The following is a 13,447-nucleotide window of genomic DNA, read 5'->3' on the forward strand; positions in this document are numbered from 1 at the left end:
ATTTTGTAGAGCGGAACGAGAGCTATGAAATGGTATAATATAATCATTGCAGTCCCAATAGTTCCCAAGATAATGAAGCAAAAACCGCGAGAGAAAACACAAACTTCAACAAAACCTATTCGGCAGATCAACAGTTTTCTATGCAGTTCACGTGCATTATGTACAAAAGGTGCAGAAAAAGAGAGCATTGAATAAAGGCATTTTATGAGCATCTTTTTTGAAAATATTTTCAGAACCTTTTTTTTCCCCCCTTTCCCAACCATAATTTTGCACCTTAAAATCCTTTCCCTACTTATTACATAGATGTGAAAGGTCCCTAAAACCCATTACCAAACATTGCCACAACCTACTACAATAAACCTTTAAGAGTAACTAGGGAACATGGTACGCAACTTTCCCAATATCCCCAGTTGATTCTATATTAACTCTACAGGACCCAGTTGCACAGCGTTGCCGAGAGCTCCTTGCATTGAAGGCGCAGTTGCATCAGCAGGTGGAAGAGTGCCAGCGGGAATTGGATGCAAGGACTGCCAGAAACCTCGGCACACCTACTCGGCTGACGTCTCCCGTTCACAGTTAACTCTGCCAGCTTTGCACTGAAATATATTTTCTTTGACAGCAATTAAATTGGAATATTTTGTTTTGTATATAGCATGTAACAAAACAGAAGCAATGTGACATTGTTTACCTCTAATGTAACATGTGATAATTTTAAGCTTCTGTGTCACAATAAATTAAAAAGCTTATTATATAAACACCCCTCCAGAGAGCTAAATTATGAATACATTGTAGATATTGTTTGTAATAAAAAGTGGAGACAATAAAGATTTTGTATTTTATTCATTGCAAAATATGCACCAGAAAGTTTATTATTAGGGCTGAACCGATAACGATATCGATGCCATTAACACTTCCCGATTTCCACCAATACTGATACAGATACTTGGAAACTGTAATACTTAAAAGTGGAGCAAAATATTGATTAACATTTCTGTAAAAGTATTGTGACTCGAATTATATGCATGAATTTACCAAACTTTGTTGCTTTAAAATATGCAAGAATTACACCAGAATATTAAATTACATGTTATGTTATCAACAAATTAACTTTTTAAATACAAAGCTGGTATAAAATAAAAAGAAACGTTGAATTTCACATATTTTCCAAGATAATTAGACTCCGTGAAAGTGTCGTGCGGTTTTTTTGCGAGTCGTTGAAAGATCAAAGTACCAGAAAATTATCAGCGGGTATCGGTACATAAATTTCAACCAATACTTTCCGATACATCGGCATCGGCTCAGCCCTATTTATTATTATTATTTATTAAAAAGTAGCACAATACAACATATTAGATAATACTTCCAGTGCTGTTTCTGTTCTGTTTATTATAAGAGAGGGAAGGAATTTGCAAAACCAGTGTATATACTAACCATGTTGTAATACTGAAACACATCATACTACTTTGTGTTAGGTGATTGCACTAAATAGGCATGAAATAGGGACAGATAAAAATGAATGAAAATTTTTTTTTCAGGAAATTTGTTTTCTTACAGTTTTTTGCATTTTTCCAAAAGGAAAAAGGCAATAGTTTCTCAAAGAGTGGTCTTTTGTGGTATGTAAATTCAAGAAACTAGAATACATAGCCATTTCTACAACCAATAGACTACTTAGGAATGGATGGCAACACTACTTTTTCTCCTCTTGCATATACGAGGGCTATCCAGAAAGTAACTCACGTTTTGGAATAAAAAGAAGACAAGTGAAAGTAGACATTTTTTATTATATACATTTTGAAGAGACACTCTTACACTACTTTTCAACATAGTCGCCGTACAAGTTTAGGCACTTATCATAGCGATGAACAAGCTTACAAAGTCCATTGTCATAAAAAGTTGGCGCCTGTGACTGCAACCATTTCTGCACACCAGCCTGAAGGTCTGTATCGTCATCAAAACGCTGGCCAGGTCTTCATGTCGGGAAACAAGTGGTAGTCACTTGGTGCAAGATCCAGGCTATATAGTGGATGGTCGAAAAACCTCCCAATGAAAGGCCTGTAAAAGTTCCTGCGTCCTGTTGGCTGAGTGCGGGCGGACATTGTCATGAAACGGCGATTTTCACCAATCTTGTCATTGATTTTTGCGACCAGTTCATCTGTCACAATGCTCGGTCGCCCACTTCGTCTTCATCGTGAACGTTTGTGCAGACATCTTTAAACATGAGGCACCAATGCCTCACTTCACTTTCACTCATCACATCTTTACTGTAAACTTCACACAGTTGTCGATGAATGTCAATCGGTTTAGTGTCTTTCGCCAACAAAAATCGTATGACCAACCTCACTTCACAACTGGTGGGATTTTCAATCGGAGCACTCATGTTAACAATGTATTATGAACAGAGCAGAAGCGACACGAACTTCACAAGTCTGGATGCACACTGAATGGGCGGAAGTCCCTTCACAAAATGCCGGCGCTTGCCCTGCCCCTAGCGGCACCCCACAGAAACATGAGTGACTTTCTGGATAGCCCTCATATTTTCAAATATATTAACACATTCGGGTCTGGCCTCATAATACAGCATTTTTACGTCTGGCCTGTGGTTTTTGGTTGTTTTTCAAAAATCATAGAAAAAATATTTTTAATTTGTTTTTATTTACCACACATTTCTTAAATCTACAAAACTTCCTCTTTTCAATGAACAAAAATTTGTTAATTTTTTGTTTCATTTTCAGACATTTTTGAATATTTTTTTCAGCAATGTTTTGTGAAAAAAGAAAAAGTACAACATTGTAACAAATGTTAATATAGAGATATTTTAAGTTCGTAATCTGGAAATTTCAATAATTAACAATGCAAAAACTATATAAACTATCAATACATCTTTTGAATCTTGCATAAGAATACTTCTTATGTGCACATAACAAAAAATAATTACAAATTACAGGTAATTAACTTTTGTATGAAAAAGTTTGTAACATTCAGGAATGCAGAGAGCAACGTCACAGCTGGGGCAGTAAAATGTTGTGTCTTTTCTTGTCCACTTGCCAGTTTCTTTTTTGTGCCTGTCTCCACAAACTTTACTTGACCTACAGGGCCTTGACTTTTTCTGTGTAGGGGGGATTTTCCTTGGAAAATGGCGGCCTGTTAGCCTATCTGCTGTAGTTGACATTGATGTTTGACCTTGAATATCTTCACCCTACTTGGTTGATGAACTCTTCCAGAGACATATTATGATTTTCCCTGTTTACTTTCTTATAAATTACATATGCATTCACCACTGACCTAATGAACAAATGGAATGCAGAATTTCCGCTATGCGGTCTGGATCTAACGATGCCATTCTAAACAATGCAACGTACATCAACCTGACAACAAACAGTCGCAGGTGCAAGATAAAAATAGCACATGAGTCACCAGTCCTAATTAGCCTATCTGTGCATAAAGTGGACTTAGAACTTCACAATTGAATTCTATTCACTTCAGATTAATGTGAGGGCTGCAGGGACTAACTTAACCTTCTAATTGCTCCTGCACCTGTTTTCATTAAGATGGGAGGTTAACACTGTAAATTCTCCAAAAGGTATCTGGCCACGCTGGTATATTTCTATATTTCCCTTAGCATTTTTGCTATATATTTGTTATTTTAAGCTGGAACTATACAGGTATCGGTATCAGCAAATGTGGCATCGGCTCAGCCCTAATATTTGTGTGTGTATGTGTATGGGTGGTGAAAGGAGGTAATACATAAGGTTGAAATAGAGAAAACATGTGCTTGTATCTTTGATTTTTTTAAAAGTTTGCCTTGAAAACTTTTAAAATTTTATCATGATCCTAGTGGCCACCCTGTTATTACATTTTTCTTGCAAAATGTTTACTTGTTTTATAACAGAGTAATACATTGTTGAAGCAAATTCAGGCCTGTAGCCAGAATTGATCTCCAGGGGGCTCACGGGTTATCACGGGCACTTTGCAAATCAAGTCCATTTTTCAAAAGTTTAACAGTGTTAAATGAAGGTAAATTATGTGTGTAGGGGGGAGGGGATTCATTAAGTTACATAAAGTTTAGAAATATCATACATATACTACATTTTTCTATATCTTTTGAAATATCACTTGAAGTGTTAATTGGCTGCTATTGAAATTATCCCTTACTACACACTCCATACTACGTTTGATGATACAGATATTTATATTACACAAGAAAAGATGGACAATATTCAATCATAGTGCCTACCGTACATTCCACTCCCCGGCCGAAACAATAAAACTCCTCTTCATTCCCAAAAGTTGGGAGCTGTTAACCTTTGACGCAGGTGCGGAGGAAATTTGCATAATGACATCCAAGTCACAGATTTCTGTATAAATGGAGGTCGCAACAGGGGCATTGAAGGTACTGATAAAGAAACTTTCTGAAGTCTAGAGAAGAGAATCTCCTAAATACTTGCTGCTACTTAAGACTATACTTTTTATAAATAAGATGAATGAATGTAATAGCTGCTGTTCATGTTTTCTGAATTTATCTTGCACCAAAGTTGTGAGCAAAATAATATCTGCTGTCTACATTTTCAGTTTTCACTGCAAACAAATTACACAAAATAGTTTTACCTAATGTCAAGGGGGCTGAAAGTAGTTCCAGGGGGGGCGGAGCCCTCTGGCCCCTGTCTGGCTATGGGCCTGAGCAAACTGCTCATCGCTAACAAAAATTGCATGTTCCTCAAAGTTGCCCTAAAAAAAGATTGGGCAGAACATTCTCCTAGCTCTCTCATCAGGCCCTTAGCTAGAATTGATTTCCAGGGGGGCTCATGGGTTATCAAGGGGGGACTTTGTAAATCAAGTCCATTTTTTTAAAAAATGAACAGTATTAAATGAAGGTAAATTATTTGTTGGGATTGGGGGGGGGGGTCATTAAGTTATATAAAATTTATAAATATCATATCTTCTACATGTTTTAAAACATCATTGACTGATACTAAAATCATCCCATACACACTCCATACTACTTTTGATGATACAGATATTTATATCACACAAAAATGCATAATATTCAATCACAGTACTTACAATGAAGCAATGAAACTTCCCTTCGTTCCAAAAACTTGAGAGCTGTTGATTGACCTTTGATACAGATGCGAAGGTAATTTGCATGATGACATCAAAGTCACAGATTTCTGTCTAAACGGGAGGTCGCAACAGGGACAGTGAAGGTACAGACAAAGAAGCTCCCCTATAAAATAACTTACAAAGTCTAAACAATCTTCTAAATACTTGCAACTACTAAGACTTCAGCTCATAAACAAGATGAGCAAATGTAATAGCTGCTGTTCATGTTCTGTGGATTTATCCTTAAAGTTGTGAGCTGTCTACCTTTTCACTCTTTACTGCAACAAATTACACAAAATGGTTTTACCTAATTTTTAAGGGGGCTGATGGCAGTTCCAGGGGGCGCTGAGCCTCCCCTGGTCCCTGCCTGTGTCTCACTGACACCATGTTATACCACATGAACATCTCTCCGCTAGTCCCAAGGCTCTACCAAACAACCCCAGTTTAAAAAAAATCCACTTCAAGTGCTGGATCTGTTTTACATTAATTCTTGCCCACCTAGCTGCAGGATGCTATGCTGGAAATAAAGTGCAGTTAAACTTTTTAAAAGTGATTTCTTTGTATTTTCATGTTAATTCGAAAAGTGTGTCCAGAATTTTCTTAAGGCGGTTATGTCCCTTTTGGGGGGGGATTCAGCTCTATATTTTGCCCAGTTTATTAGCTGCAGTAACTCGATTGTTAGGGCGTCTGACTACCATGTGGGAGACCTGGGTTCGATCTAGCAGGGGAGAACCGGGATTTTTTCCACCTGTTCAAGTGGCTCTGGCACCCACCCAGCATCGTATAAATTGCGTGCCTGGAGGAAACTCTGGGGGTAAAGGCAGTAAGGAGTGTGGTGCTGATTACATCATCCCCATGTTCGGCTGTGATGAAGAAAGTGTGGGCCCTACCTCCACACCCCTTATACACCTTCATGGCAGCAAAGCACAGGAAGCAGTTTCCTTTTTTTTATTTTTACCCAGTTTGGCTGCATTTAATTTCCAACGGGCTACATGTATCCAACACTAACATCCACTTTGCCATGACAATTGCAAGGAGGGTTTTTTGTTGTTTTTTTTGTCTGTAATTAGTTTAACTGTATGTTGCACAACTGTATTTCACATTCATGTTTGATTTTGTTTGTACGTTTTATCTGACCCTGCAATTCCCAGATAATCCGTGGTCATGATTCTAAGCAAAAGGTTATCATCGGCTGCCTCAACTGCTTTTTTCCAGTTCATGCAGCTAGGATTATCTTGTATGCTGTTGCCCCACAATATAGGCAGATATCATGAAACAGTGGCGTAGTGGACACCTCCACAATAGGGATGGAGGGGAATGTAGGGGCCACCAATGTTCTCTATTTACTCTTGTAATTTTGTATAAAACAAACAAAAAAAATGTTCAAAATTTCATGCACCAAGTATTTGGTTTAATCCCATGTAGTTCTCCCACACTGCCTACCTTCAGAAAGAATCCTGGCTGTATTGTTGCGCTAAAGTAAAGATAATATCTCCATTTCATTTTTATTTATTTTGAACACACACAGGATCATGACCAATTACAGTGTTCATAGAGCTTTGTGTAAACAAGAAATTAATATACAGTAAAAGCTGCATATCCCGGAACCTCTATAAGAAGGAAACCTGTAAATATGGAAGAAAAAAGTCCCCAGAACGGACCGATTTTATACCTGAAAATGACCTGCATATGGCGGAAACCTCCTTAACGCGGAAACAGAACACCATTTAAAGACAACGAGATGTTTTTTATTCTTAGTAAGACGGAAATTTCTTCCTTTATTTGCAAGAAAACAATGCAATACTGTAAGTGTAACACGTCTTTGTTGCCACTCGCTTATCGGTAACATTGTCGATATGAAAGAATGCGCTACAATACTCATAGCTGTTACGATTCCGTTTCTTTCTTTCATCTCTTACCTCTTTCTCCACCTTTCTTTGTCTATTTCACCTCTGTTCTTTCGTCATCTTTCTATTTTTTCTTGTTATCTCCATTTGTTTCTTTCTTTTTTCTTCACTTTTATCTCAATCTTTCTTCACCTCTCTTATTCCATCTTTCAATCTTTCTCTCTTCCTCTATGCACATCGCGCTACGACGCCAGGGGTTCCGGGTTCGAAAAGGTACATAAGTACGTACTGTACGTTCTTACAGTACTGTAAAAAGTGTACCAACATATTGTGTAGTTACATAATTGTAATCTCTGCTATGCTTATTGCGACTGTATCGCATTTTTATTCATGTACGTACATGAATTAGTACTCTACATTATAAGTAATGCGAAATGTAAATCTGTCTGTAAATCCTGCAGCGCTCTATACTGTATTTAAAGTCAACCCTGTATAAGAAGGAAAACTGTTAAGGCGGAAACTTTTGCTCGGAACCATCATATTACGGGATAGACAGGTTTTACTGTATAAACAAGACAATATAAAATCATGTGAAAATATGGCTTTTCCAACTACTCATAAACGTGACTGATTTCATACATTGATTGAATTAATACAGTTTAGTTATATTTGAATCTAAATCTTTCAGAAGTAATAAGCTCATGTGATAAATCTTCCAGTTATTTACAAAGAAACTCGTGTGATGATTAATTTTGAGAACCTAATTCCCGGCAATAGGTAAACAGGGAAGCAACATGGACACTCGCGGAGAGAATCAAGAGGGCCAGTACTACCCCCCCCCCCCCCAGGGACGGCGCCAGGGGTGGGCACGGGTGGGCAAGCGCCCACCCAAAAATTCCTGTGCCCACCCGATTGCCCACCCAATCAAATTCAATAAGTACATATACTTGGAGATATATGAATAATTCGATAAATAAGTGTATTCTGGTGTTCATAACATGTATATTTTACTTGTGAATATTGTCTATGCTAGAAATGTTCACATATTATCAACCCATAAAAAGCCAATTTTGTCTTTAGAAAGTGAAAGTAAATACTAGAGCTATTGAAACAAAAATTGTGATAAAATGAATACTTCCATGATTAAAAGCAGCTAGTAGGCTTAGGAGGCTCAAAATTATGCAGGGTATGATGAAGATTAGATCAGAATTTAGGTTGAACTTGAGGACTGCAGCTCCGAGCCTCCACATACGTATATAAATCCCGCCCTGGGTATGGTTAAAATAATCTCCAAATAAACAAATAAAATCATTATCTTAGCCTTACTTCCTCCGGCAACACAATACATTATTTTGACTTTTTAATTATTATTAATAGAATAATTTAATCAAGAAGACTTAGATGGGCAGGCCATGTGACACAAATGGCAGAGGAAAAAAATAGTTTACAGGATTCTTGTTGGGAAACCTGATGGTAAGAGACCAGTAGGAAGGCCAAGACGTGGATGGAGGGGTAACGTTGAGATGGACCTAAAAGAAATCGTCAAGGATCGAAAATATTGGATTGATCTTGCCCCGAATAGGGACAGATGGAAGGCTTCTGTTGCTGAAGCCATAAACCTTCGGGTTTAAGTATGCTAGAGAGTATAATATAGTTTGTATTTAGCTCGGCATTAAAATTCCAGAAGTGTCCCTTTTTTATTTCATTACAATTTTTATATACTTGTTATCTTCAAATTAGTGTTGCCCACGGGACGAGACGGGACAGGCTTTTAAAAATTCGAGACGAGACGTGATTGATCATGTGTCCCCTTGACAAACGAATATTTTCGAGACGAGACAGGCCAAAGTCTCGTCTCGTGGGCAACACTACTTCAAATATCAATATGGTATGCGAAATATCAACTTTATATTCATTCTACTAATAAGAAGGAATCACAATAATCACTACAATACTGAAGTGAATAAATTTTAATAAACCAGTTATGTATGGAAAAAGCTACATAATTATTCAATTGCTAATGAGTGGAAATCCTCTTTCCACACATAAATTTTGCCACATGAATCAGCCGAAAATGTCAACAGAAGCTGAAGTAGAGAAAAAAAGTTATGTCACGAAGTATCCGGAAGACGATTTTATTAGTTTGTTTTTAAATCCACTTTTATACTCAGATAGGCTAATCGGGACTAAATCTACAGTTTAACGTGGAACCAGTGTGCATTGTGCTTCCACCAGAGGAGGAGGGAGTCGAACACAGGACCTCTTCATTATAATGCGACAGCGTTATGCCATTGGGGAAAAATATACAGAAAGAACTCGCACCAAACGTGGCATTTTATCACTACAAAAGATTCGTCCATTGTAGGAGGGCGATTGCCTGAGACAAATATTTGAGACTTTCGGAAAACAACATCATTGTTCACGGAATTAGCTGCCTGCATCTACTAATGAAACGCTGTGCAATTGAAACTACCATCTCAACTTTCTAAGAGGTATGAACTAATGCAACTCCATTTTTGTAAGAGTAAGTTGTGGTTGATTTGTTATATTTAACCTTTAAACCTTTCGAAAGTAACCCCTCTCTCGCCGCGGCCTCTGTGCGCGATTTTTAAATTTTTACACTTATTTCATAAAAACGTTATATCTCTGAGACTATTTGAGCAATCTACTTCGGATAACTTTTGTTTGAAAACAAAAACATCGGAGCACGCGACCGTGTACAATTCAGAAAACCCAAGTGAGAAAAACGGGGTTGGGAGGGGCCAAGTCCCCAAATTTCAATGAAAAAATCGGACGTTCGCCCCCTCTTCTTCCGTTATTTTGGAAAAGGGCGCAAACTTTTGCATTGTTTTCAAAGAATAGATTTTTTGCAACAAAGGGAACTTAACTTCTTTCAAGTCTCTAGTCCTCATACAGGCTGAAATATGATGCAATATGTCATATTAGAGAATAAATTAGTATATCTCGGAGACTATTTGAGCAATCTACTTCGGATAACTTTTGTTTGAAAGCAAAAACACCGGAGCACGCGACCGTGTACAAATCAGAAAGCCAAGTGAGAAAAACGGGGTTAGCCTTTCGTTAGCCTAGGAATACTTCATGGACAATGAACAAAGAATTTGATTTCCGTGTGTGTTTTAAATCATTCCTAATAAGACGTTCATTTTAATCCAAACATTCAATGGCGGCGATTAGGAGGAGCGGGAAGTGGGGGATGCAGTTCCATCGCCAAATTTTGCCACTTTTTGCCCCCGCACTATGGCCTCTTTATGCTAAGCCTTTTCTACCAAGAAAAAGTATATTGTCTTTGCCCCTCAAATGTTGGCACCCAATCGCCGCTACTGCAAACATTCAGATAGATTTGTCAGTTGTACAAACCTTGTAAGCTAAGAAAAGTGACCCCCAAGGAGTAAGAAAACTCTTTCAGTTAAAAACTCATAGGATGAAAATACTATGCTCAGGAACATGCATTTAAATTACGAGAAATTTCACGATTATCTACCGTTGCACTTTCTATCATTGTCAAGTATGTGCCTTGTATTTGCAACACAAGCTTAAACCTAATTCACATTTATTTCACTGTATTAACATGCATGAAAGAATGTCATTAGAATGTATGGCTGCGCATGGGTAAACACTTCCTTGAAATAATTGTGTCCATCAGAGACAAAGCGAAAGGAAATGGAACAAGATGCGAGAATAGATTAGAAAAGAATAAAATGAAAACAAGAAAAGGGAAGGGAAAAGAAGTAAGAAGAAAATCAGGAGTGTAAGAGAGAGGGGGACACATACGTCTTACATACACATATATACTATATATGGTCTTACATTTATACTGCCCACCCTAATCTATCAATAACGAGCTTCTGCCCACCCGGTCGAAAATTTCTGGCGCCGTCCCTGCCCCCCCCCACTCCTTCTAATAAGAAAAAAATGCCTACTTTTCATGATTTTTAGTTTTTCCCACCTTTCAATCATTTTTCAAACTCGCCGCCCTCCATAGCAGAGTAGTTAGTACATCGCGCTACGACGCCAGCGGTCCCTGGTTTGAATCCCGGCCTGGGCATGCATGTTAGTGAGCGTCCATATCAATTTCTTTCATATCATCACTCATTCTACCGTCGCAAATTAGCCAAAATTGGCACAAAAGCGAACTAAAGAAAAACAAAACAATCAGACTCAAACTTAGTAGATACTCTTGTGTGCTTAAACTCCCTCTCTATGTGATCATTTCGTTACATATTTTCCCCTTCTCATTTTCGGCTTCATTTCCTCCTCTAATTGTCTCCCTTCAACATTTCTCTTTATTTCTTCACTTTTTCTTTCGCCTCTTTATTTCTCTCTTTGTCTATTCTTTAATTCTCGAGGTGTAAGGAGGTGCTCATTTCCGAAGACACCCAATATCAACTCCATTGCACGTAGTACATACACCCTTAACTGAATTTTGCAGACTACCAAGACCTGGCGTCTGCACTCACAGCCAGTATAATCCTCTGTAGGACTCGTGTAGTGTCGTCTATATATGTCTGTGTAAAATTAATCATTGATTGATTAATTAATTGCATTATCTCATTCTTTAAAGCATCTCCTTCGTCCCTCAAAATATTTTTTTCTTCGTGGCACGTTGGGCCTCCCGATCGCGCAGTGGTAGCATCGTCACCTTGTGATCAGGGGTCTCGGTTTCGATACCCGGTGGAGGCACATAGTGGTTCGGAATATACTTTCAACTGTAGGTCCAGTTCCGATTAGTCTTACTGTGCATAAAGTGGACTTAAACACCAATCAATTAATGACACGTTAAGATCATGACACTATATGCGTCATGATGATTCATGAAGGTCACGTCACAGTTACAATTTTCCGATTTCAACTCCCTTTGAAAACTTTCTTCGGGCACCCAATGGGACTTTTTCAATGTATGACTCGCAGTGACAGCCTGCAGTTTCCACGGTTCAACGGACATCATTGTGTACTAGGGATGGCCAAACGGATCCGGATCCGAAAAATGATCCGTTCGGATCCGGATCCGGATCCAAAAGTTACGGATCTGGATCCGGATCCGAAAGTTCCTGATCTGGATCCGGATCAGAAAGTTCCTGATTTGGATCCGGATCTGGATCCGGATCCGAGAGTTTCGTATCTCAATCCCATTATAATATTACCATACCTTAAAAGGTATTATGATCTTCGATTACAAAGAAATTTTTCGTTAGTCCTACAAGAATTTTTTTCAAGTGTTGTTACTAAAATACTTTGCTACGCATCGGCTAACACATTCGTGCATACATGTCAGAGGTGATTTTGTAAATGCCATTGAAACGAATATGTATTCATTCGAATATATTGGAAATGAAAACATACATAAATGTGAGACATTCCATTCCAGGATGAAACCTTTAACACATACGTATAACAAGATAGAAATGTTATACAAAAAATATACAATTGTTCTACAGTTACAGTTCTACAAATTAAAATAAAACATTATAATATATGCAGTGTTAAATAATTACAAAGTGTAAGACTAACAAGGGAGGTTATCTAAGTATCCCCCTCCGATTTCCATGAAACTTGGCAGTATGGTGGGGCCCAAAGGAAGAATTACGTGTTTTTTTTGTTTCAGCTAAAAAACGGTTTTAGGGGGCAAAACCCCCTCAAATGTCAAGATGAAGACAAATTGAAGTGAGGATCTGACCCCTGTGTCCCTCCGATTTCCATAAAACTTGGCAGGTGTATAGTGGGGCCCAATGGAAGAAATGCGTGTTTTTTGTTTCAGCTAAAAAACGGTTTTATGGGGCAAAACCCCCTCAAATGTCAAGATGAGGACAAATTGAAGTGAGGATCGGACCCCTGTGTCCCCCTCCGATTTCCATGATACTTGGCAGGTGTATAGTGGGGCCCAAAGGAAGAAATACGTGTTTTTTTTTTGTTTCAGCTAAAAAACTGGTTTACAGGGCGAAACCCACTCAATTGTCAAGATTAGGACAATGAAGTGGGGATCTGACCCCTGTGTCTTCCTCCGATTTCCATGAAACTTGGCAGGTGTGTGTATAAATGTGCCCAAGTGAAGAAATATGTGTTTTTTTTTGTTTCGGCAAAAAAAATTGTTCTAGGGAGCAACCTCCTCTCAAATGTCAAGATGAGGACAAATTGAAGTAAGGATCTGACCCCTGTGTCCCCCTCCGATTTTCATGAAACTTGGCAGGTGTATAGAGGGGCCCAAAGGAAGAAATACGTGTTTTTTTTTGTTTCGGCTAAAAATCTGTTTTAGGGGGCAAAACCCGCCTCAAATGTCACGATGAGGACAAATTGACGTGAGGATCATCTGACCCCTGTGTCCCCCTCCGATTCTCATGAAATTTGACAGGTGTATAGAGAGGCCGTATGCCCCCTGTTTCTTCCTATACCATATTTACGTGGTTTCGGGGTCAGATCCCCACTTCAATTTCTCCTCATCTTGACATTTGAGGGGGGGGGAATGAAAACACACATAATTGTGA

At 38.4% G+C, this 13,447-nt stretch overlaps 1 protein-coding gene across 7 annotated transcripts in view; it reads left to right on the top strand.

Annotated features, from left to right (window-relative positions):
* The window catches only part of mtm (phosphatidylinositol-3-phosphate phosphatase), a 67,230-nt gene extending 66,411 nt beyond the window's left edge, over positions 1-819 (top strand). For all 7 annotated transcript variants that reach the window (XM_083144372.1, XM_083144376.1, XM_083144375.1 and 4 more), the window contains one exon: positions 434-819. In XM_083144372.1, coding sequence (XP_083000498.1) covers positions 434-580 — 147 coding nt within the window. In that variant the 3' untranslated portion in view covers positions 581-819. The remainder of the gene's footprint in view (positions 1-433) is intronic.
* Positions 820-13,447: the final 12,628 nt, after the last annotated feature.

Source organism: Lepisma saccharinum, chromosome 23 (assembly GCF_977018435.1).
Source record: "Lepisma saccharinum chromosome 23, izLepSacc3.1, whole genome shotgun sequence".
Classification (NCBI taxonomy): Eukaryota; Metazoa; Arthropoda; class Insecta; order Zygentoma; family Lepismatidae; genus Lepisma; species Lepisma saccharinum.